The following is a 24,356-nucleotide window of genomic DNA, read 5'->3' as shown; positions in this document are numbered from 1 at the left end:
GAGGGGCCATATAGGTATCTGGGAAAGAATGACCCAGGTAGAGGGAACAGCACATGCATGAGGCTCTGAGATGAGGCCTTGCTTGGTGAGAAGGCCAGTGTGGAGTGAATGAGGGAAAGGGAAAAGATGTGAGGGCAGGGAGGACTTTAGCTTTTATTCTAAGGGAGATGGGAGCCATGGAGGAGTCTAAGGGAAGGAGGGACATTACGTGACTTAGGTGTTCACAGGCTCTCGGGCTGCTGTGGAAGAAACAGCCTGGGGGGTGGGGGTTAGGGCCAGAGCTGGGAGACCAGGGCAGAGAGATCAGTGGTCCAGGTGGGTAGGTGGGTGACACTGGGGGCTCTAGCTAAGGAGGGGGTCCTAGAAGAATGGGAAATGGTTGGATTGTGGATACAGTTGGAAGGCGGAGCTGATAGGATTTGCTGCTGGGTTGACGGGTGGGGGGAGTAAGAGAAAGAGTTGAAGAGGGCTCTTTTTTAATGTTTATTTTTGAAAGAGAGAGCATGAGTGGGGAAGGGGCAGAGAGAGAGAGGGGAACACAGGATCAGAAGTGGGTTCCACACTGACGGCAGAGAGCCCAATACCGGGCTCAAACTCTCGAACCATGAGATCCTGGTCTAAGCCGAAGTTGGACACTCAACCGATAGAGCCACCCAGGTGCCCCATGACTGGAGTTCTAAATTCAGGGGTCATCAGCATGGGACTGAATTAAGACCTGGGCTCTGAAGGGATATCTGAGAATGCAGGGACTTGGGGCAGAGGTGGCCTGGGGAATCATAAAACAGGAGTGGCAAGAAGGCTGTGGTCTTAGGACTGCCTGGTACATTAATGAATGAGTAAAGGCATGGACACTGATGGGAGCATTTCGAGGGCAGGGGGTGATCAAAGAATCTGGAAGAATTCTCAACTCTTATTTAGCCTAATACCTGGCAGGAAAAGTCAGGCTAATAATGTTTGGTCAAAAACCACTAACATTTTATTGAGCACCTATTATGCACCAACACTTTGAAGCCATCATTTCATTTCATCCCCATAACTCAATGAGGTAGGCACTCACATCTCCATTTTAAGGAAAGAATAAAGGCAGGGCACGCTGATCGGGGCCTCTCAGGCAGGGGAGGGAGGGAAGCAGAACTGGGGGGAAGGATGAACTGTTCAAATAAGCTGGCCCAGGGCCTGGCCCACACGAGGCATTCCGAAACCTAGGGTCAGAGGTGAAGACTGGCGCGCAGGAAGCGGGAACCCGTCGAAGTCGGATAGGTGGAGTCCACATGTGGCTTACGCAGACCCAGACTGCTGCCTGCGTGCCCTGTCGGGGTTTGTGTCCCTGTCCTTGGGGATCCAGTGCCTGCGGATCTCAGGCTAGACTCTCCTCCTCCTCGCCGATGGGGCTGGGCAGCCAGGGTGGAGCCGGTCCCCGGGGCGCCGGCATAGGCACAGTGGTGAAGGGCTCGGCGGGCCCGGGGATGGGCAGTTCCGGGCCAGGGGGGAACTCCGACTCCGGCTCCCGCAAGCCGGTGTCGAGCAGCGGGTCCCCGCAACCGCATTCCGGGGCCGCGCCGTCGGGGGCGCCTGCGCACGCGCAGCTGGCGGCCGTGGACGTTTCCGACACGCAGCTGTTCTTGCGGCGCAGCAAGGACAGGCGCCGGCCCAGCAGGCCTCCTGCGGCCATGCCCGCACCTACCGGCAGGAGGCGCTGCAAAAAGTCACCATGTGCCTCGCCCAGCGGCGCGTCCACGCCGTCCAGCCTTTGGAACTGCATGTCCTCTTTGGCCAGCCTGTCGAACAGTGGATCAGCGTTGCCACCTCGCTCCTCTCCTGCACTGACAAAGCTGAGACGCGGGCACGCTGCTCTTCCTGCCTCCACCCACCCCTCCGTCGCACTTATCCCCAAAAGACCTCGGCCCTGTACCAGAGCGCCTGGTTTTAGCCTCTGGCTTTGGCTAAGCTCGAATTTAGGTCTTAAAGCCTCAGTTGTGACTGCCGCGTCTCTGGCCCAGCCTCTGGCCGCCAGTCCAGTCCTCATAGACCTTAGCCCTTAGCTCGGCCCCCAATTAGTGGCGGGGTCCCAGACCTTGACCCAATTCCCTGCCTCCTGCCCCCATCCTAGTCCTCACAGACTTTAGGTCTTAGCCCCGAATCTCCAAGCTTAGCCTTTAGCCCTGTCCTGGCACCCCAGAGCCCCTTCGATCAGATCCTCCCCGCAGAGCCATAAGCCCCGCCTCCAAGAGGCCCCCCGACCCGTCCAGCTGGCTCACGTGATATCAAAGGTGGAGCCCTGGAAGGAGGGCTGTTGCAGCAGGAACGCGGTGGCTGCAGTGTAGGGGGCTCGAGCCTCGGCTGCGTCCCAGTACAAATCCTTCTCCAGCATGGCCAGGTCGTCGTACATCTCGTCCACGGCCAGCATCGACACCTGTGGGCGCCGACATGCGGGGGCAAAGCGCAGGCACCTCCGGGTGGACCCCTCTCCCCCGCCCCCGGGATGCGTTAGGACTGTGGTGACCAAAGAAAGAAGGCCGGTTCAGGGTCCGGGCCGGGGTAAATCTTGGCGAAGGTGGGGCCAGGGTTCCTGTGGGAATGCGGGATGGACGCAACCGAGTCTTACCTGGAAGTTGCGGTCGATCAGAAAGTTGGTCTCAAAGTCATCGTCGTCCTCACCGAAAGGATTGATGAGCTGCTCGGCTACCTGAAGGGGGAGGGGGTAGCTAGGCAGAGTCCTGAGAACCCTGCCTGTCCCACCCTGGGAGTCCCTCCCTCAGGGCCACCCCACCCCACCCCACCCCACCTTGAGCCAGCCGGCATAGAAGAAGAACTGTAGCAGGGTGAAGATGGGGACGCACAGGTCCAGGTTGTGACCCTGGTAGCCCTGAGCCGGGTCCAGGAACTGGCGACCGATGAGGCAGGCCAGGAAGTAGCTGTACACAGCGATGGTCACCACCTGGGGGCGGGGCGGGTTACCAGGTCAGGGTTCTCCCAGTCTCAGGAGGGCTTGGAGAGACCAGGACTAGGGTGGGACATCACTGACATGGGGTCTTAGCTGGTCCTGTTTCGCTGTGAGACCAGTGGGTCAGGGCCTCTGATGCCAGATTTAAACGGAGGCACGGTGGGGTTACCTGGGTATAGACAAGGGGCACGCTGATCCAGTCGTAGTGAAAGAGCATCCCACACTTGCCCCGAAACACAGTCAGCTCCTGGGTGCAGATACAAGTCGTGAGAGGGCCTGAATTGTGAGCTCACACTTGGGGATCAGGTGTGGGTACTCGGGATGGAGGTGAGTGATTACCTGGTGGCATGTGGGCGGGGGCTTCAGGTCTCCAGGGGGAACATTTAAATTTTTAGCTTTTTTGTGAGGCTTTTTTTCTTTCTTGAAGTTTATTTATTTTGAGAGACGGAGAGTGCAAGCAGGGGAGGGGCGGGGGGGGGGGGGGGGGAGAGAATGCCAAGCAGGCTCCACGCTCTCAGCACAGAGCCCGACGTGGGGCTCAGACTCACAAACTGTGAGATCGTGACCTGAGCGGAAATCACGAGTCCACGATTAACCCACTGTGCCACCCAGGCGTCCCTCCAGGGACAGACATTTAATGGTGAGGGTACATCTGCGGTAGGGGGCACTATGTGCCTAGGATTCGGCCCCCTATGGATAAGTGTGCACCTGGGGGCTGCTTGGTAAGGGTGTTGGGAATCTGCCTCACGGGTGGTGCGTGGCAGGTCGGCATCTGACACAATTCCAGGGAGGTACAATTTCCCTGGAAGTTTCTATGAGTGACCTCCCGGTGGGCCCACCTCCAGCAGCAGTTTAAGGGCGCTGTTGTCGCGGATGCGGCCCTCGCGCCGGGCCTGCGCAGCCAGGTTGGAGAACCAGACGCAGGGCACCCAGTACTTGTTGTAGGACGAGTTCAAGTTTTCGAACTTCTTGCGCTCCTCGCGGGTCATAAACCCTGGAGCGGGGGGAGGTCCGGGGTTACTCGCCCCGCCTCCCGTCCTGGCCCCGCCCCCGGCCCGCCCCGCCCCCGCTTCGGGCAGGAGCCTCACCCGCCTCCACCACGTGGTCTATGGTGGGGAAGCGCTTGAAGACCGCGGTGCTGACCGAGCGCAGGATAAGCACGGCTGAGAGCCCGGCGTAGCGCATGAGCGTGCGCCGGTAGAGGCGGCCTCGCTCGTCGCGGCCGTGCACTGTGCCTGCCACCACGCACATGAGCGCGTCGGGCAGCGGCATGCATAGGTACTGGTTCCACCAGCGGTGCACCACCAGCGTCACATAGAAACCTGCGGGACAGCCGGGAATGGGGGGCTCAGTGGGGATACTCGAGCCGGGTCGTGGGAAGAGGGATGATAGGGGGTCTGCATCAGAGACACCAGGAAGGCTCATCACCCAGACCTTGAGGGGCCACCTGGGTTGGGAACTCGGGGGTCTAGCCCTGAGTTTAGAGGGTCTGGAGCAGGCTGGGTCCTCCCGGCCACTTGATTGTCACCTGGGACATAGGATTGGGATCTCAGTATGGAGGTGGGGACACATGCCTCTGTCAGGGGCACATAGGTCGTCGCTCTGGCCACAGGGAGCCACTTGGTTGGGAGCATGCGGACCTGAAAACGGGAGGCTGGGGCCACGTTAAGTTACTGACTTGTCAGAGGAATGTCCTCCAGGCTGGAGTTGAGAGGATGGAGTCATATGGGGTCACTGGGGGGGGGGTCCCTAGGGCCCAGGACATGTAGGGAGCCACCAGTAGTCTCATGCAGACACAGGTGGGAGACCCTGAGATGACCAGGGATAAGCCTATGGGTGACACGGAACTCTAATGGCTTACTGTGACCAGGTGACATCCAAGGTCTCTGGAATTGGGGCCACACCTGGCATGAAAGATGCAGAAGTGGGGAGGTGTGAAGGGTTAGAGGGGGGCCCCAGAGGAATAGGAAGGGGGGTCTCCCAAAGGCCTGGGAATGGGTTTCGCAGTATTAGGGGAATGGGGAACTCAGGAGCGAACGCACCCAGCACGAAAGAGACAGGGATGAGACTGGCATACTGGTCACAGTAAATGACGAGCTTCTCGAAGTAGCGCTTCTGCTCTTCAGTCAGCACGAAGCTGCGAGGGAGGGGGGCACGGGGTCACAGGCGAGCCTCCCTCCGGGGACCACCCAAGGCCCCTCCCTAGTCCCCTCTGGCTGGCACCCCCCCCCCCCCCCAGGACCACCTCACCGATAGGCGGCACTCAGCGCCATGTAGAGCCCGAGGAAACAGAGCAGCTCGCGCCACAGAAGTTTGTAGATGCTCCCGCGCCACAGCAGCAACAACTTCGAGAAGCCGCCGAAGCGCGCGTTCGCCACGCGGGCTGTGTACGTGACGGTCATTGCGGCGCCAGGCCGGTCGCGCGGGAGGAGAGGGGTGGCCGGACCCGACCCCAGGCTGTGGGCGGAGGAACGGGGCCCCAGGAGGGGGCCGGGGGGCTGCGGGCAGGGGCAGAGAGGTGCCAGCTGGCTCAGTTTGGCGTCCCTCTTACAGGCGCCCCAGCCTCCTCCTCCTCCTTCAAGGGTTGCGTCCCTTGTCCAGGTTTCTGGGCTCTTCCCAGGCCTGCTCAGACCTGCCCTAGCCCTCAGTCATCCCCAAGCCCCTTCTCGCAGACTCTCTTCCCGGGACCACTGGTCCCAGAGCCTTGCGTCTACTCCTCAGGGGCCCTCTGCCTCCATCCTCCACCCCCAAGACCCTTGGGTCCACCGCGCAGCCTCAGCAACCCTCTGTGCGATCCCGTAGCCCTTACCTGAGCTCCGTCTACAGCCTTCCCCACTCCGAGCCTCCGGCACCTCGGTTTCTAGAGTCTCAGGACTCCAGCTCTTGGGCAGCCTGGACCTCCTCCCTCAGGTCCCACCTCTGTCGCCTCTCCACGCTCCTACAGCCCCCGGTCTCAGCCCATCTTCCACACTCGCACTCCCTTTTGAAGCCCTTGGAAGCCCGATCCTCCAGCTTCCAGCAGGACCCCAGGTCCTGTCCCCCTGGGCCCTCTGCCTCAGGCTGGTCTCTCCCCTGCACAGCTCCCCCAGCCTATCCACTCCCCACTTAATTGCCCTGGCTCTGCCCCTTCACCCCTCTTCTGGACCCACCTTGACCTTTCATCTGTCCATGCCCCTCCAGCCTTCCGAGCCCTCAACTCCCCACCCCGAGGAGGCCAATGGAGACCCATCTGTCCTCCGGGTCCTCTGCTCCCCCAGGCCTCCGCCCTTCTCACCTGGTGGTGGGTGCAGGGACAAACGGGGCCAGGGACAGACTGGGCGGAAGGCTTCAGCGTTAGGTGGGGCTGAGGCCAGACCCTGGGGAGAGGGGGCTGGGGAGTGGGCGTGGGCAGCCCCTCCCTGGCCCGCCCCCCCCTTGGCTGCAGCCTCAGAACTTTGTTTGGAGAAGCGGAGCCAGTTTGTGACCTGGGGCAGGGGGGAGCAATCCGCCCTGTCCTCCCTTGCTCCTCCCTGTCTCTCTCCCAGTCAGTCACTGGCAGGTCCAAGGGATCTTGGACCTAAGCTGGGGGAGGGGGCAGGGCCTGTCTCCTTCCCAGTTCCAGAGACAGACACACACACACTGCTCAGTGAGGCTGTGTCATCCCACAGTCACTTGTAATCACACACCGTCACAAAGATGCATATAGAAACACACACCATAGACTCAGACCCGAGTTTAGTTTAACACAGCCTCCCACGACCACGGTAAGCCAGAGGGCTGTCAGTACACATTATCACAAAGACTTACAAAGTCACGCAAGACACTTAGCTCCACCCGTGCCCAACACTCAAATATAGGCAGATGGGCCCTAACCCAGCCGGCTGTCAGCTCTCGGGTACCCACATGGTACTCCAAACAGCCACTCAGGAGCACATGGGCGGGGACCTGGGACTCTGCATTCCCTCCTGATCCCCCCCCCCCCGCCATGTAACAGAGACACATGCAAGGTCACACAACCGCTAAGCAGACACCCCACAATGCCTTCACAAACACACAATCACACACACACAGGAGGTAGCACACATTTATTCCCGGTCTCTCCTGTGCCAAGACAGACCCGTGTTCACACGCCAGATACAGGAACACCTGCCCTCGACATAGTGGGACATAGTCCTGGGTCAGAACAGGGTCCTAAACACACCCATACAACAGAGACCCCTCCCCAACAGTCCCACAGACCCTTCTATCCCGCTGGGGTCAGGCCCATAACCCCCTCCCCCCCCCCACCCCCCACCCCACCCCCGCCGTGAAACTCATCTGCATTTGCACATCAATGCATAGGACACTCTCTCCCCAGTGCTCCCTCGCTGTATTGTATAAGCATCCCCACCCATACACACACCCCAGGTCTCAGATACTCTCAGTATTGCCATGAACACACAAGCTTAGGGATGCAAAACCTTGTCCCCGAATGTTGCACAGACGCAGACAGATGTTCCGCCTTCACAGACGTCTATGAAGGGGGTACTCCCAGCCTGACACAAATAGCCCTCATCCCCAACATCAAACTCGTAGTCCAGCGTGGAAGGGTTCCTACCCCGAGGGGCACCCTTGAAGGCCCTCAAATTCACCATGTGCCCTAGGAGTGTGGATGGCCCGTTGCAGCCCCGCCCTGAAGCCTTGCCAGCCGGGACACTGTGTTCCCAGACTGGCAGATGTCTGCCCTGCCCCAGGTAATTAGGAACTGGCCCGGGCTGGTCACCCTCAGACCCAAATCTCTGCCATCCAGCTGCCGGACAGCCTGTAAAAGGGGGCGAGGGGGTGGCGTTGCCAGCTTCAGGGCCTGGGGAAGGTACGGGCTTCAAGTTGACGGTTGGTTCCTGACCAGAGGCCCCCACTTCCTAGGACGCATCCTCACCCACACTACAGCTAGCCCCCAACCTGTGCTCATCCCCCACTCCCAGCTCACACGTGTCTCCACACACTTCTGACTGCTGGACCCCCGCTGGATCCGGGGCAGGTTGCCCAGGCTAGCTCACATGCTTAATACTTGTAACAGCAAAGAATAACAAACACTCCCTGGCGGCTACGTGCCTGGTGCTGTTGCAAAGACGTTACCTACTTCGTCTCACGGAGTCCTTACAAGCAGGACTATGAAATTGGTGCTTTTGGTATTTCTACATCCGGATAGGGAAACTGAGGCTCAGAGGACACATGCTCGTTCGTGGCATGACGGATATTTGAACTCAGGCAGTTTGACTTGGAGCCCGGGGTCTCTGTCACAGGCTGCACCACCGTGTTTGTTTACAAAGGCCACCAGAACCTGTCCACACCTGCCGGCACACTCCCAGTGGAATAGTGTAGGGGGGACACGTCTAGGCTTGTGACTGGGTTTCCCTTACACAAACACCCTGGCTCACCCATGGTCTGGGTGTGCACAGTCTAAACACCACTTCCTGACTCACGCATGTCCTCAAGCACCCCCTTTCTGTCCCCTCTAACCAGCTCTGGCTTGGAACTTGCAAATAAATGGTCAGCATCACAACCAGTCTTGGGTCTGTCAACTGGGGGAGGACATCGGCTGTCCAGGCAGTGGCAGAGGGAGCACGAAAGGATGTAAGGGACCCCGCTAACTGCCTTCCAAGCTGTTGTGAGAACCCTCCCAGGGTCTGGTGAATTCTGCCGTGACCCTGAACGGCCACCCTTTATGTCTCCGTTTTAGGGATAAGGAGCTCAAACTGCAGGAAGCATGTTACCTATAACTCAGCGAGGCTGCTCTCGAGACACACAGGACTTCAGGGGCTCACCTGGCCTGAGTCCTCTGCCATCCCGTCCCCTAATTAGCTCCCCTGTTGCAGCTCTGTGCAGCCTCGGTGGCAGAGGGAGCAGCAGTTGGGGGGTGGAGACTGTTAATCCTCAGTCTGGCAGGCCTAGCCTCTGCCCAGGGCGCCCACTAATTCCCAAACCAAACAGCAGGCAGTGCTGGGCCCGTGCCGGCCTAATCCGCTCCCCACCAGCCTGGGGCTGGCGAAGGGGCCTCCCCGTTCCCACGCTCTGAACCTCAAAGGAAGTGGGCAGATGCTCCTCTTCTATTACAGGTTTTAGAGCCCCAGCAGGGACACCGCTATCCATAGAGTTAGAAGAGGACACCCCCTTGCCGAAGATACCCTCCTTCCAAAATGGCCATCATAAACATACATCTCTATCAGATCTCTGTTGTGACTGGGTTCCTCTAGAGGTGCCATTTTTGTGCAGTGTACAGCCTGTGCAACTGTACATAAAGCTGTCGACCCCCAATCCCTCTACATCAACATCCACAGTGATTTAAGATCATTTTATTGAGGGGCGAGAGGCAGGGAGAGGTGGGGGGCAGCTACAGCCCCCCCAGCCCCACCAGGGGGAACACACCTCCTCCCCGCCTCCCACCCCCCAAATGACTCCCCCTATACTATGGGGGACTTTGTGCAAATTCTGCCCCGGGGGCGGGGGTGGGTGGAGGGTGGGTGTGAAATGGCAGCGACAGGGGCTGGCGGCAGTGCTACTGGGCACTGGGGGGCTTGTAGGGCTCCAAGAGGAGGGCAGAGAAGGTGTTGACCTTGTCCGCCCCCCGCACCTCGTGGGGCAGCAGCGGCAGCTTCACAATGTGGAAGTCTTCATACAGATCCTCCATCTGTGGCCAAGGCATAGGGCAGACGGCAGCAGTCAGAGGGCGGTGGGGCAGGGACAGAATGTGGGTCAGTGGGAGGGATCGGACTGGGGACCGCCCAGGATTGGGGGAGAATGTGGGGCAGGGGCTTCACAGGGTGATAGGTGGGAGTGAGACCAGTGAGGTCAGAGATCACTGGGCTGGACCTCCCCCTCCCCGGGGTCAGAGGTCCCCAGGTCAGGCCAGCTACAGTCCTTGAGAGCCAGAATTAGGGTGCAGAGCAGGAGGCTGGGGCAGAGGGTCAGAAGACGGGATGGAGCAAAAGGCCAGGGGACGCAGTAGAAGATGGGTGGTGCCTTGCTTGGGCTGGGCCAGGCCCCAACTTCCAGGGTCAAAGGTGTGAGGGCTGGGCAGGCAGTCGGGCATGCACACCTGGTCCAGGTACTTGGCCTGAATCTTATGGCGGGCCTCACACATCTTGCAGGGCTTCTCGGGGTCAGGGAAGACGAGCTGGTTGACGATGATGTTGTGGGTGTCAATCTTGCATTTGGCCAGCTCCTGAATCAGTCGCTCCGTCTCGTACAGGGACAGGAACTCGGCAATGCACACGCAGATGAAGGTTGTCTGCTCCTGCGGGGCGTGAGAGTGGACAGTGAGGGGCAGGTTCGGGCCCTGTCCCCATCCCAAGCCTCTCCCCGCCAGCCCGGACCGGGACTCACAGGGTCCTTGAACTGCTCGCTGACGGAGCGGATGACGGGCAGCGTCTCCTCCAGCTTGGAGGCCAGCTGGTCCGCGTTCATGTCCCCTAGGCCCAGCATGTTGCACATCTGTGGGGAAGACGTGGGAGGCTCACGGCTTACCTGGGGCACATTCCGGCACCTGAGCTGGGGACTCAGAAACCACCAGGGGGACAATTTCTGGCACCTCTCAGCATTAAGGGGCCTTGAGCAGACCATGGCGGGGGGGGGGGCGTCAACCCAGCTCTGCTGTTTCTGGGGGACTGTGGCCAGGACAAGGAAGGTGAGGCCCAGAGAAGCGAACTGACTTGCTTGAGGTCACACAGCCGTGTCGCATCAGAGTGCAGAGCATTTGAGCCTGGGCCGCTGGGCTCTGGAATACGTGTTTTCAAACTCCGTCTGGAGCACTCAGCGGGTGGGGCAAGACGTGACTCCTATGGGGCAGGGGGACAGGCCGCCCACCCCACTGCGAAGGTCCATCCCTTCCGCTGGGAAATGCGGACCGAGAGGCCGTGGGTGGGAAAGGCCTCTGTTACTGCTCCTGTGCACGCTCTGACACAGGGGGTGCCCGGACGCCCCGGGGCCCTGCCTGCCTGTGAGATGAAGGGGCTGATCTGGTTCTTGATCTGCATGAGGCGGCCCAGGCCCCGCTCCACGATGGTGGGGAAGTTGAGCAGCCTAAGCGTGTGGCCTGTGGGAGCCGTGTCGAACACCACCACCGAGAAGTTCATGCCCTTCACCAGCCTGCGGGGAGATGAGGGTCAGGCCTGTTTGCCCTCTTCTACCCCAGCCCCCCCTCCCCCTGCCCCGCCCCTGCTGGCAGGGCCGGACCTCATGACCTCTGCGTAGCTCATGGCCTCGTCAATGCCGGGGAAGGCGCTCATGGCCTCCTGCATCATCTTCTTGCCCATGCTTAGCATGTTGTCCTCCTCGAAGAACTCGTCGGGCAGTTCAGCCACGCCAAGGCTGGGGTCGATCTCCTGAAGGCCGAGGGGTCAAGACTCAGGCTGCCGCCGCCGCCGCCGCCGCCGCCGCCGCCAGGCCTTTGACCCAGGCGCAGGGCCAGAGAGAGCCCACAGAGGCCCCGAATACATCCCTTCATCAGGTCACGGCTGGGGACACCCCTGAGGTGCCACGGCCCCGCCCCAAGCACTGCAGGGCTTGTGAGGTCACACAAATGGTCAAACTATTTCACCAACATATGGAAAACTGCAAACTGTGATTGGCCCCCCAGAGGGAAGTCAAAGCCCACGGCTGGGCCCTTGCGCTGGCTGGTCCCCAACTAGGGCCCCGACCTCCTCCAGATCGTTCCTCGAACACGAGCCCTCCCTGACCATCCCAGCCAATAATGAGGCCTCAGCTCCCCCTGTCCTGCCTTCATTTCTCCTCCTCCTAGCCCTTCCCGACGTGGCTCAGCACCGCGAAGAGAGGGAGTTTTCTGTCTTGTTTACTGCTACGTCCCAGCACCTTCTGGAAGTGTCTGGCACACAGTAGGGCCTCAACACGTATGTGGGATCCACGAAGGGACGACTGTCCCTGGGGTCTCCGGTCTGCCCTGGATTCAGAGCCCCCCTCTCCACCCTCCTCCCATGTCACCACTTCGCGACTTCACAGAGCCCACGGTGAAGCCCCCAACTCGCTGGCCTCAGAGGTCATTTCCATGCAGGGAGCTTGTCCATCCATCACCTGCTACAGACACACCATTACCGAGCGATTGCTAGTAAATGGCCACCTCTAAGCTCCCACGCCTGACTCTCTGACCTGGGCCCCCTTGCCTCCTACCTCACTTACTTAAACCTCTTTAGGCCACCTTGTCCCCACACCACTGCCTCCTTGTTCACTGTCAGTGTCCCTCACGGCTAGCATTCTTTTTTTTATTTATTTAAAAAAAGTTTTTTGCTTTTTGTTTTCAACATTTATTCATTATCGAGAGACAGAGAGAGATAGAGCACGAACATGGGAGGGGCAGAGAGAGAGGGAGACACAGAATCCGAAGCAGGCTCCAGGCTCTGAGCTGTCAGTACGGAGCCCGACGCGGGGCTCGAACCCATGAACTGTGAGATCATGACCTGAGCCGGAGTCGAACGCCCAACCGACTGAGCCACCCAGGCGCCCCTCATGGCTAGCATTCTCATCCAGCCCGACTCCAGAGTGTCTCTGCAAACATTCCCTTTTCCTCTGTCGCTGGCAACATCCCCACTCTGGTCATTCCCAGCTCTCTGATATGGCTGCACGGAGGTGAACACTGCGGAAACACACTTGACGAATGACTCCCACCTTGCTCCCCATGCCTGAGCACGAATCTCCAAAAGGCACTCAAGCCAGACAAACCCTCAGGAGTTTCTTTCTCCTCAAACCTTGTCCGTCCCATTCACCCCTGGCTCTCTGCCGAGACCAGTGCCGTGCCTGATTAGAAAAAGAAGCCACTGGAGCATCTGGGTGGCTCAGTCGGTTAAGCTTCCGACTTCGGCTCAGGTCACGATCTCGTGGTTTGTGAGTTCAAGCCCCACATTGGGCTCTGTGCTGACAGCTCAGAGCCCGGAGCCTGCTTCGGACTCTGTATCTCCCTCTCTCTCTGCTCCTCCCCTGCTCGCACTCTGTCTCTTTCTCAAAAAATGAAAAAAATGGGGAAAAAAAACAAAAACAAAAACAAAACAAAAGAAAAAGAAGCCACTGGCTGCCAACACCCTCCTCTCTCCCCAGGCTCCCCACGCCTTGCCTCTATGTCCTGGGTCTGTGAGCTGAATGGGGCTCACAGCCGCCCACCTGTCTGAGGACCATCCTTGGCCAGCATCCTTGCTCCCTCCCTGTTAGAGCATTTGCATCAGCCAACAAACTTGCTCTAGCACTCTCTCAAAAAAAAAAAAAAAAAAAAAAAAAAAAAAGCCTCCTTAACACCCCTCACCCTGTCTCCCTCCGGCAATGGCCCCCTTTCTCAGCCCCCATCATGGCTGATCGTTGTCCCCACCTCCTCAGCTCAGCCACTCTGGGCAGGCTCTCGCCCTCACTCCCAGACTGGTCTCCCTAAAACTTAATATGGCTGCTGGAGCCCACAACTCCTTCCTGCCTCGAGTCCCTTTGTCCTCCTGGATTCAGGAGCTCACAATCCCTGGCTTTCCTCCCACTTCGTCCATGGCTCCTTCCTGGCCTCCCTCACTGTTCCCCCCTCGCTCTCCCTGCCCCTGGACCCTAAATGCTGACATGACCTCAGTTTGTTTCCGGGCTTCTGGGCAGTTTGTCTTCTCATTCTCCTCTACTCACACCGCTTTGAATATCATCCTTGGGACAATGACTCCCAAATCCACACCCACCTCTTCCAAGCTCACAAAACACAGATAACAAAGCCACTGCCCCAACGTCTCCACTTGGATGTCCCGGATGCCTTGGATTCACTGTAGCCAAAATGGAATTCCTGACTTGTCCCTTCAAAACCTGTTTCTCTCCTGGCCGCCACCATCCCAGCTGCCCAGGCAGCCACTAAGAGATGTACTTAATTCACTTCTTTCCCCATCTATTAAAACCAAGGACTTACAGTGCTTTACTCCCAAAACACATTTCAAATGTGACCGCTTCACCCAATATTCTGCCCCTGAGTCCAGGCTGCCATCATCTCTAGCCTGATCACTGGCCCACTCTCCAGGTTAGTTTCCTTGCTGCCATCCTTAACTTACAATCCATTCTCGGCACGGCAGCCACAGGAAGCTTTTCGAAAAATGAATCTGGAGGGGCGCCTGGGTGGCTCAGTCAGTTAAGCAACCGACTTCGGTTCAGGTCATGATCTCACAGTTGGTGGGTTCAGGTCCGGCGTCTGGCTCTGTGCTTACAGCTCAGAGCCTGGAGTCTGCTTCGGATTCTGTGTGTGTGTGTGTGTGTGTGTGTGTGTGTGTGTGTGTGTGTGTCTCAGCCCCTCCCCCATTCGTGCTCTGTTTCTCTCTCTCAAAAATAAATAAACATTAAAAAAAAAACTTATAAAAAAAAGAAAAAGAAAAATGAATTTGGCCATGACATTGCCCTGCTTAAAACAAACAGCTTCCCATTTAAACTTGGAATCAAACAGAACTGCTCCCAGTGGCTGGTAAGATCCTATGCCACGTGTCTGTGATTGACCTATCTGACATGTCTTCCCCTCCCCTTGTTCACTAAACTCTGGTCACTCCGGCCTTCTTTCTGCTCTGCAAACATTCCTCACTCATTCTCCTGTGGGTATGTTAATGGGTGAAATTGGAGACATGATGCAGAATGGGCAGGACAAGGTAGCCGACGGTGGGTGTTCACAGAGAGGGGCTGAAGGGCCTTTGCCAGAGTGGGGAGCTGAGCCCAGCTTCACTCACCATGGCGAAGAGGTTGTCATAGCCTTTGACCTTGGTAGGCACCTTGGAGAACTTCTGGTCAAATGCATCGGAGATGTTGTGGGCTGGGTCGGTGGAGATGATCAGAACACTCTCCCTCCCCTTGGATAGCTGGACCGCTAAGCTGCAGCTGGCCGAGGGAAAGGTCAAAAGGCAGGGAGTGAGGGGTCAGCCTCTGCTCCCTAGGTCTGCAAAGGGTTATACAGGCCCCAGGGGCAGGGCACCCTGATCAGCAGGGACCTTGAGAGAGGAATATGGGTAGCTACAGAATCAAGCCTTAATTCCTGTTGAGGGACCCTCTCAAACTTCACCCACTGACCCCTCTGGGGGGGCTACAGTAGTGAGGTTCAGCTGTCTGAGTCGGTCTGGCCTGATGCCTGCTTCTTCTTTGTTGGTATGGAGTGGCACGGTCCAGCTAGCCTAAATTGACCCCGTGCCCCCTCCCTAAACACTAAGCTAAGGGATCCCTTGCATTACCCGCGAAACTCGGGATGGTTCAGTCCACTTCTTCAGGATAATTTGCCCCAGGGACCCTCCCCCTCCTCCCAGCAGACGGGGATAGTCTAATCACGTGACCCCTCCCGCCTACCACCTCTACCCCCACGTGGCCTTGGAATGGCAAGGTTCACCCTACTAGGATAGTCCGCCCCGATGCCCCTCCCCCTACTTTGAGTTCACTCTGGTACATTCCAGCTGATTGAGACACCTAAGTAGTCTCCTGGCTCCCGTGCGCTGCGTTCAATGCAGTTCTGCCCTTGAACCCCAACGGGGAGGGTCCAACTCAGGGGGTTCCAGGTCTGCATTCGGCAGTATCTTCAATTTGCCCCAGGTAACTTCTGGAGTTTGACAATCAGGAACACGACGGCCCAGCCCCCTTGCCCGCTTGGGGTGGAAGAGCCAGTCCCGAGCCTCCCCTTCGCCCAGTGGTACATCCCACCCGTCCTCTCTACCCCCCGCCGGAGTTTCCTTACCTGCAGGTGGTCTTGCCAACGCCACCCTTGCCCCCGACGAAGATCCACTTAAGGCTGCGCTGTTCGATGATGTTGCTAAGCGTGGGCTCCAGCGGCTCCACATCAGGCGCATCCTCGAACTCCTCTGCCTCAACCCCCCACCCGGCCACCCCTGCCGCCATCTTGGAACGGGCTCACGTGATCAAGCGGAGCGCACCATGAAAAGCACCTACAGGGGAAATTTCCTAGCACATACCCATCAAGTCGAGGAGCCTGGATTAATTTCCTCATGGCCTGACTTTTAGAAGATAATAGAAGCTATATTTCTATTGTCTTCCGCTTCTAGGGTTCACTTTGTCGCCCTTTTGTCTATGTTTCTTCAAAGACTCCCCCTGCCGAGTTGACCTATTGGTACTTTTCAGACTACTCCCCTTCACTGATTGGACCTCAGGTCTCCTAGCTCTCCTTTCATTGGCTACAGTTTTTTTCTCACTTTCACCAATCATTTTCTCGTCCCGGTAGCCGCCAACCTCTCCTTAGCAACCAGCCAAACACCCAGTCCAGGCCCTCTCCACGAAGTTAGAGCTGAGGTCCGCCCTGGCCTGACTCCATAGGTTCAACTCCCTGTCGATCATTTTCCCTATTCTCCAAATTGGTTCCCGATATCTCCTCAGGTTCGTCTCCTCTGTTATCCAATTGGCTGTGAGCCACCTGGCTCTTGACGCAAACCAATCACAGACGAACCGATTAGTTGGCTGAAGACAGGTTCCTGGACTGCAAATAGGTTAGAGGGACAACTCCAGTTGTGGGCAGGGTCCGCAGATCTTTGTCCAGTGCGCCGTGCTGGGCAGTCCAGGGCAGGGACCACACCTGCAACTGCACTCTTTGTCGCAGAAAGGACCCTATTCCCGAAAACCTTCTTGCACTGTTTCCTGTTGGGAGGGGAGGCTCCTTCGAATTCCCTGTTTGAACCTCTGTCCTGGGCAGGAATACAGCAGGGTCCCAGGCCCTTGGTGAACACTCTTAACCTTAGATAGACTACAGCCTAGAAATATCCGCGGCTTCACTTGAGTACTCCAGCCCTCCAAATACACCCTTGTTGTCAGATGGGGACCCCAGCTCCACGGAGCCAGCTGTGTTCCCATTCCCAAAGGAGAGCTCCATCTCAGAGGCAGATACACAACCCAAAAAAATCCCCATTTCTAGTCGGGGGCGGGGGTCAGGCTAGATATGTCCTCTAGACCGAGATAGGGACCTCGGTTCCGAGGTGTCAGTTGGGTACACAGTCTCTGATGGGGACCTTTCCCTCAGAGAGATTATCCCTGGTGCCAGAAGGGGATCTTAGCCCCGGAAAGCTAATGTGCCCCCAGTTTCAAGCGGGAACTTCACTCCGGAGAGCCAGCTACAGCCCCAGTCTCAGACAATGGCTCCATTCCCCGGGAGACTATGCGTAATGCCTGCCCAAACCTAGCTGGATTATAAGAACCCGCGTGGCTGGGCGGGCTCGTCGCTTCTGGCTTTACCCCTTATTCGCCCCGCCCCACATACTCCGCCCCCACTGCGGACGCTTGAGGGCCAGACCGCTCTTCCCGGCATGCATTGCCTGGGACGGGGCAAGTCGGGCGCCAAGCGCCTGGCCGGAGCCGCCTTCCCGGAGTCCTTTGCGCGGCACCTGGCGACAAAATGGCTGCCCGAGGGAGACGGGCGGAGCCTCCGGGCCGGGAGGCGCCGGGCCCCGCGGGCGGCGGCGGCGTCGGGAGCCGATGGGCTGAGTCTGGGCCCGGGACGTCTCCCGAGAGCGGGGACGAGGAAGCGTCGGGCGCGGGTTCTAGCCCGGTGTCGGGCGGTGTGAACTTGTTCGCCAACGACGGCAGCTTCCTGGAGCTGTTCAAGCGGAAGATGGAGGAGGAGCAGCGGCAGCGGCAGGAGGAGCCGCCCCCGGGCCCGCCGCGACCCGACCAGCCTGCCGCCGCCGCCGCCGCGGGCCCTGGGGATCTGAAGAGGAAGGGCGGCCCGGGCCCTACGCTCAGCTTCGTAAGGAGCCGCGGGGGTGGGGGCGGGCGCCAGGGCCTGCCTTGGCAGAGGGATTCGGGGCCCGAGAAAGGGGATCGGGATCGGGGTCCACCCTCCAGCCCAGATGAGGGGGCTGTTCGGGTCGCCCGCTAAGGATCCGGAAACTGGATTCTCGACGAGAGGTCTGGGGGCGGGGGTGGGGACCCCCGGAGCCCGCCCGCGGAGGCCGGGAACCAGAGAATTGCATTCGAAACAGCGCTCCGTGGAGGGGGAAATCAGGATCCCGGGATTCCTATTTGAGTGGTACTTGAACTTGGATAATGGGACCATCTTCCACTATGGGGAAGGGGGGGCAAATTCAAATCTGGAATCTGAGCTGTGTGGATTAGAGACTCTCAGAACGCTTACTGTGTGACCTTAGGAAATTTGCTCTATTTCCCTGAGTTTCATTCGCTCAGTGTCCATTTATTGAGCACCTTACCTTATGCTGAGCTTTGTGCTGGGTGCTGGATATGCCGTGTTGAACATGACAAGATCGTTGCTTTCCTGGAGTATCTGGGCTGGCCTATCCTTAAATTTCCTATTTACAAAAACGGATATCATTGCATTTTCTGACGTGGTGGGGGTTCCGTGAGGCCATCCGGGAGGTTAGTGCCGGGTTTGTCTTATAGGAAGGGTTACACCACCAGTGATTCTCAATTGGGAATGAACACCCCACCCCACCCTACCCTCCACCCCCACAATTTGGCAGTCTGGAGAAATTTGGGGTTGTCAGAACTGGGGGAGGGGTGCTGTTGACATCTGTGAGTAGGGGCTAGAGTTGCTGCTCAAATCCTACAATGCACAGGATAGCCCCCTGACCCCAAGCAAAAATGATCCAGCTCAAAATGTCACCAGTGTGAGGTTGAGAAACTCTAGGCTAAATAAATGGCAACTATATTGATGCTCATCTCTGAGCTTGCTTTGTTTCTGATATTAAGATCAAGTCCCTGGGGGCTCCTCTCTGGCTCAGTTGGTAGGCCACGCGACTCTTGATCTCAGGGTCTAGAGTTCAAGCCCGACCTTGGGCATGGAGCCTGTTTAAAAAAAAAAAAAAATCTGACAAGTTTCTTTAATAACAACAACAAAAAGAAGAATGAAAAACAAGCAGCTAACTCACAGCCTGGGTATTCATTTGCTCAGAGATGAGGTCTGTGTGGTGTGGAGGAAAGTGTTGGCTTGAGAGTAACAGACTGGAGGTCAAGTTTTGGATCTAACAGTGTCGTTTGGGGCAGGTGTTCTAACCTCTCCAAGCCTCACTTTGTTCATTTGTGAAAAGTGTATGGGACGAGTCCCAAGTCCCAGCAGCACAGGTCACTTGATGCCTGGTTGAGGGGTAGAGAGGGGATGATGTGTGTGAAACCTGTCTGCCGCACGTGGGCACAGAAAGTGCTGTCCGTGGGAGCAGGGGGAGGACCAGGATGAGATCTAGAGTGAGACTTCTGTTGGAGGGTAAGTGTTCAGACCTAGGTTCCTAGGGTTGGTGGAAGTACTAGAGGTGGAGGCTGAGGACCCCTTTGTTAAGTGACAGTGATTGTCACTGCCTTTTTCGTTTACTCATGGAGGGGCGCTCTTAAAGGGGCCAGTTGAGGTGCAGGGGAGACGCTGTCGCTTGGCGGTTAAGGATGTTGCTCTGTGACTTGGACCCATCCAACCCTGAATCCGGTTCCGTTGTTTGCTGCCAGCAGGACCTAGGGCAGGGCCCTCTCCTTAAAGATGTTTCCTTATCTGCGAAATGGGGATGGCTGTAACCTTCACCTTAGGGCAGCTGTGAAAGTGAAGGATGACACATCCAAAGTACTTGGCACAGAGCTTAGCATACAGTGAGTGCTCAGTAAAGGGAGCTGTTGCTGACTGTGTGGTCCCTGCTAGGGGAGGGGGAAGCTTCCGTAGGGAGAGTGAGGACAGCCTGTCCCCACTGATGTGGGGGTTCTTCTCGCTTTCAGGGAGGGCAGCCCAGGGGCCCAGGACTGCCAGGGCATCATGGGCCCAGGGCAGGCGCTAAGAGTCGCGTGTGCTCCTCTCTGATTGCTGCGCAGGTCGGCCGGCTGGCGGAGCTGGGCGCGGCGTCGGGACGGGCCACCGGGCCGGGCTAGGAAGGTGTAGTGGGCCTCAGCGCCGCCAAGGGCGGGCCCGACTCCTGTAACCGTTGCAGTCTTCTGTCCCTTCACCCAGGTGGGCAAGCGCAGAGGCGGGAACAAACTAGCCCTCAAGACGGGAATAGTAGCCAAGAAGCAGAAGACGGAGGATGAGGTGAGCAGGCTGGGGGGCGGCGGGGGAGGGGAGCGCGGGGGGGGATCACTCACCGTGCCTTTCCCTTCCAGCCTCGGTGCCTTTCCCTCTCTGTCTAGCACCTGGGGGCCTTGGGTGGGTGTGCTGGGTGCGGGTGTGAGGAGGAGGGCTTTCAACAGGATCCCCAGATAACTTGAGTCTGCATTTCTTTACCTCAAACCCAGGACCTTGAGGGTGACTTGGGGGAAGGTGGGTGTCAGCTGTCTCAGGACAGTCCTGACCCCCTGTCCCTGGCCTCCTCGGTATCCCCTTGCAACCCCTGTGTGCCCCCCACCCACAGGTATTAACAAGTAAAGGTGATGCGTGGGCCAAGTACATGGCAGAGGTGAAAAAGTACAAAGCCCATCAGTGCGGCGATGATGATAAAACTCGGCCCCTGGTGAAATGACCCCCTTCCCCCGCCTGCCTACGGCCTGGGACTCTCTGCGATGTACATAACTATTTAATGCAGCGGCAGCGGCGGCAGCCTTTCCCCTCCCCAAGGACTTCTACACAGAAGGAAATCGAGATGCTTCCCGCAGCCGCGGACGATTCTCCAGGACTCTTTTTTACCTTGAGCACTTGCCTCCTGAGACTTCATAGAACAGTGGTTTACTGTCCCCTCTCCTCCTACCTCCTCGCTCTCTCTGGCTTTTTCTGTCTTCCTCCCCATCCCACCCCACCCCACCCCACCCCACCCCTTAGCCATCACTTCTGGGAAGTAAAGAACTTGACTTAGTGCCGGAGCTGTGTGCTTGGTCTGCCTTCTTTGTTCTTTCCACCCTAAGCCTCCCCTCCCCGCCACGGCCTAGTCCTGCACCTGGTCCTGGGTCTGGCTTGGTGAGGGGGCTGTTGGGGAGCACGGGCAAGACAGGAGTGCATCCTCTCCTGTCGGCCTGGACTCTCCTCGGGACCCGTTTCCCCCTACCCCTGACAGAGCCCCCACTGTTGCTCCTCATGTTCAGGATCATATCCTAGCCCTCTCTGGCTGGGCCACAGCTGTCAGTTTGTTCATTCAGCAGACACTTAATGAGTGCCTACTGTGTGCCCCAGGGTTTTCTGGGACCTGGGGCCACAGCAGTGAATGGAACAGACCATATACACTTCCTGCCCTTTTGGAAGGAAACACACCAGACAAAAAGGGGGAAGCCATTTTGGGAGGTGACTGGGAAGAAGTACAGGGTGGAGGCTAGGGGGAGGGTGTCTGTTTCCCTTGACATCTGATCTGAGTCCTGAGGGAAGTGAGGAAGCAGGTGAAGGGAATAGCCAGTGTGAAAACAGGTGGGAGAACATGGGGCCTTTGTGGGGAGCTTCAAGGCGGCCCGTATGACTGAGCCTAAAGAGTGAGGAGGGTGTGTGGATTACATACAGAGCCTTGTGTGCTAGGGTCAGGATTTGGGACTTCATGCTTAGAAGAAGCCTTGGGGGAGGGGGAGGGGCAGTATGAGCCTGGGAGCCACAGGTTCTATTTAATAAGCCCCCCTTTTTTTTTTAAGTTTTTTTTTTTTTTTTTTTTAACGTTTATTTGTTTTTAAGACAGAGAGAGACAGAGCATGAACGGGGGAGGGTCAGAGAGAGGGAGACACAGAATCTGAAACAGGCTCCAGGCTCTGAGAGCCCAACGCGGGGCTCGAACTCACGGACCGCGAGATCATGACCTGAGCCGAAGTCGGCCGCTCAACCAACTGAGCCACCCAGGCGCCCCGGCCCCTTTTGGCTTCTGTGTGGAGAACAGACTGAAGAGGACCCTGGGGCAGAACCCAGAGATGAGGCTGGGCCGGGACCGGGGGAGGGGAAGAGGTGGACGGTTGGGGGTTGAGGAAGTGAGCAGGGCTAGGATCTGGACTCTGGCGGGGCTGCTCTGTCCTGCCAGCTCCCTGCAGCCCTCCCAGGGAGGCTGGGTCGACCCCACCCTTATGTATATGTGATCAGCAGCACAGATGCCACCTTGCAGAACATGACTGTTGACATGTCAGGGGATGGAGTGTCCTAAAGGAAGCCTGACTCCCCTCGTGTCCTTTTAGTGCTCCTTGTACTTCTGTGCCCTCTCGGAAGCTGCCTGGCTGCCTGTTCTCCAGTGAACCCACAAACGCTTTAAGACGCCCGTGCCTCCTGATGATCCTTTCTCAAGTCTCCCAGACCTGGAGCGACATCTGGGTCCCCCCAGCCTTGGGCCCACCTCCCAGGCCTTCCCGTGCAGGAATGCCGAGCAGCTGGCACTCCTCCCCATCCCAGATTCAGGCTCCCATCCCCCTTCCATCAGGAGGGCCAAGATGATGGCAGACCATGATGGCCACCTGGTGCCTGGGACCTGTGTAGGCAGAGGGAGGAAGGCTGAGGTGGTATCCACCTGGCCTCAGACTGACAGATCCAGCCTGTGGGGGATGGGGTGGGCCTTCCAGACACGGAGCACCCAGACAGGCAAGACTCCTCGTTTTAGTGGAGCTAACATTCTAGATGAGGAAACAAGAAACAAAATAGAATAGAGAACGCATCACACATCGGAAGGTTATACGTTCTATGGGGGTGGGGGGAGTAGGAAAGGGGGGCAGAGATGAGGGTGGGAGAGATGGCAAGTTTAAGTTGGTCAGGGATGGCCCCGAGAAGGTTAACATTTGCCCCAAATTCTGAGAGCAGTGAAGATCCTTGGAAGTGTTCAAGGCCAAAGGAACAGTAGGTGCAAAGACACCCAGCTGAGAGCACCCCTGGCTCCTCAAAGAGGAGAGCGGTAGCGGGCTTCGGACAAGGAGACCTGCCCCTCTCGCTTCCTGCTAACTTCCTGCTGCAAGGCTTGTCCGGTTTATCTTCCACATTGGCTCAAAGGTCTCTCCCTCCTGTTTTGGGGATGGTGAGCTGGCCCAGGTGTAACTTCAGCCTCGGGGATGTAGTGTTGGGGGAGGGGACATAGAAGGCCGATGGCGCCACCCTTACCTCCTCCCTCAAAGGCACCAGCAGCCGCTGGATCTTTAAAAAGAAACACAAGTGGGAGAAGTAGGTCGCCCCTGCAGCAGCTCAGCCTCTTTTCTGGAGTGTCAGGAGGCAGGAGGAGCTGATGGAGTCCCAGCATCCCCCTTCACTGCATTCACCAGTCGTGACCTGGGGAAAGTCTGAAGGGGAAGGAGAATCCAGTTCAGGGTTTGGTGAGTCACACGGTCGTGGCTGCAAACTATTCTGATGCCTCTTGGTTGTGTGATCTTGGGTAAGTCACTTAGCCTTTCTGTGGTTCAAGTTTTTCATCTATAAAATAGGGGTACAATACAGAAGCATCGGCAGTGTCAAGGTCTTTTTTCTTTTTTTAAGTTTATTTATTTAGAGAGAGAGAGCGTGGGCGCGAGCACAAGCAGGGGAGGGGCAGAGAGGAGAGACAGAATCCCAAGCAGGCTTTGCACCATCAGCCCAGAACCCGGTACTCACCAACTGTGAGATCATGACCTGAGCTGAGATCAAGAATCTGTCGCCTAACCGACTGCACCACCCAGGCGCCCCAGAGTCAAGTTCTAAAGCAAGGGCAATATTGATGAAGTCAACATTAACCCTGACATTATTTGAAACAGCTGTCATTATTCTCTGGGTGAAGCAGTTGGCTTGGGTTGGGGGACGTCTGGTGACCTTTAAACGTGGGAGCAGCGCGAAGAGATGCTCAAGCAGAGACACTGTTGTAAACGGAGAGGCCTTTGTCTCCCATTTCAGATTAACAGTTGAGCACCAGCTCCTTGAGTTTCTTTTTTGCACTGTTTCTAGCTGAAGTAAATTTCTTTTTCCACGTTTTTATTTATTTTTGGGACAGAGAGAGACAGAGCATGAACGGGGGAGGGGCAGAGAGAGAGGGAGACACAGAATCGGAAACAGGCTCCAGGCTCCGAGCCATCAGCCCAGAGCCTGACGCGGGGCTCAAACTCACGGACCGCGAGATCGTGACCTGGCTGAGGTCGGACGCTTAACCAACTGCGCCACCCAGGCGCCCCAGTACATTTCTAGTTGAAGTAAGTCGGCTTGTACAGGGCTGTTGTGAGAATTACATTAGGAAATTGCCTGACAGGCAGTAGGGTAGGGCTTAAGAAATAGCGAAATGAGGCCACCTGACTGGCTCATTCAGTAGTGTGTGACTCTTGATCTTAGGGTTGTGAGTTTAAGCCCCACGTTGGGCATGGAGCCTCCCTTAAAAAAGGAGGGAAAAAGTCTGGATTCAGTACTCAAATCCACTAGATGGGGAGAGGAAGAAAGACGTCCATGATCACACAGGGGCCGATACCTTGGACCACAAAAGCAGGGTGGGTCACTTTATTCTGTCCAACTCTCCTCTCCCCCAAGGCTTGGCGCGGGACCAATGGGAACTTGACTTATTATTATTGTTATTTTCTTTTTGAAACTTGACATATTAAAAGAAGGTGAGCATTAAATTTTCTCGCCCATCTCCAACTCTCTCCC

The 24,356-nt window shown here is 57.4% G+C and overlaps 3 protein-coding genes across 4 annotated transcripts; 1 reads left to right on the top strand and 2 right to left on the bottom strand.

Annotated features, from left to right (window-relative positions):
- Positions 1–1,005: 1,005 nt before the first annotated feature.
- BEST2 (bestrophin 2) lies at positions 1,006–5,346 on the bottom strand. The gene is made up of 9 exons (XM_047849307.1): positions 5,195–5,346; positions 4,987–5,081; positions 4,033–4,266; positions 3,784–3,938; positions 3,114–3,191; positions 2,786–2,938; positions 2,606–2,686; positions 2,259–2,413; positions 1,006–1,778 (listed from the first exon to the last, which is right to left on the bottom strand). The coding sequence occupies exons 1-9, from the start codon at positions 5,344–5,346 to the stop codon at positions 1,358–1,360; spliced, it is 1,524 nt and encodes a 507-aa protein (XP_047705263.1). The 3' UTR covers positions 1,006–1,357.
- Positions 5,347–9,242: 3,896 nt separating this feature from the next.
- On the bottom strand, positions 9,243–15,818 carry GET3 (guided entry of tail-anchored proteins factor 3, ATPase). The gene is made up of 7 exons (XM_047849900.1): positions 15,627–15,818; positions 14,638–14,785; positions 11,138–11,286; positions 10,900–11,050; positions 10,289–10,396; positions 10,002–10,199; positions 9,243–9,593 (listed from the first exon to the last, which is right to left on the bottom strand). The coding sequence occupies exons 1-7, from the start codon at positions 15,785–15,787 to the stop codon at positions 9,462–9,464; spliced, it is 1,047 nt and encodes a 348-aa protein (XP_047705856.1). The 5' UTR covers positions 15,788–15,818; the 3' UTR covers positions 9,243–9,461.
- A 1,379-nt stretch (positions 15,819–17,197) lies between these two features.
- TRIR (telomerase RNA component interacting RNase) lies at positions 17,198–20,674 on the top strand. 2 transcript variants are annotated; one of them, XM_047849901.1, is made up of 3 exons: positions 17,217–17,639; positions 19,833–19,910; positions 20,230–20,674. In XM_047849901.1, exons 1-3 carry the CDS (start codon positions 17,289–17,291, stop codon positions 20,335–20,337), a joined length of 537 nt encoding a protein of 178 aa, XP_047705857.1. In that variant the 5' UTR covers positions 17,217–17,288; the 3' UTR covers positions 20,338–20,674. The 2 variants fall into 2 exon arrangements, with proteins under 2 accessions (XP_047705858.1, XP_047705857.1); XM_047849902.1 differs by lacking the exon at positions 20,230–20,674 and having other exon boundaries at positions 17,198–17,616; positions 19,833–19,909.
- Positions 20,675–24,356: the final 3,682 nt, after the last annotated feature.

The sequence above is a fragment of the Prionailurus viverrinus genome, chromosome A2 (genome assembly GCF_022837055.1).
Source record: "Prionailurus viverrinus isolate Anna chromosome A2, UM_Priviv_1.0, whole genome shotgun sequence".
NCBI classification, from domain to species: domain Eukaryota; kingdom Metazoa; phylum Chordata; class Mammalia; order Carnivora; family Felidae; genus Prionailurus; species Prionailurus viverrinus.
Note: the sequence above shows the minus strand (reverse complement) of the source record. Positions and strands in the feature narration are given on the sequence as shown.

Coding starts and splice junctions, on each gene's coding strand:
- BEST2 (XM_047849307.1), bottom strand. CDS start 5,346: ATGACCGTCACGTACACAGCCCGCGTGGCGAACGCGCGCTTCGGCGGC. Junction 3,939..4,032: donor AGACCACGTGGTGGAGGCGG/GTGAGGCTCCTG, acceptor CCCCCGCTCCAG/GGTTTATGACCCGCGAGGAG. Junction 1,779..2,258: donor GGCTCCACCTTTGATATCAC/GTGAGCCAGCTG, acceptor ACTGTTCGACAG/GCTGGCCAAAGAGGACATGC.
- GET3 (XM_047849900.1), bottom strand. CDS start 15,787: ATGGCGGCAGGGGTGGCCGGGTGGGGGGTTGAGGCAGAGGAGTTCGAG. Junction 11,051..11,137: donor AGCTACGCAGAGGTCATGAG/GTCCGGCCCTGC, acceptor ATCTCCCCGCAG/GCTGGTGAAGGGCATGAACT. Junction 9,594..10,001: donor AGGCCAAGTACCTGGACCAG/GTGTGCATGCCC, acceptor CCTTGGCCACAG/ATGGAGGATCTGTATGAAGA.
- TRIR (XM_047849901.1), top strand. CDS start 17,289: ATGGCTGCCCGAGGGAGACGGGCGGAGCCTCCGGGCCGGGAGGCGCCG. Junction 17,640..19,832: donor CGGGCCCTACGCTCAGCTTC/GTAAGGAGCCGC, acceptor CCCTTCACCCAG/GTGGGCAAGCGCAGAGGCGG. Junction 19,911..20,229: donor AGCAGAAGACGGAGGATGAG/GTGAGCAGGCTG, acceptor CCCCACCCACAG/GTATTAACAAGTAAAGGTGA.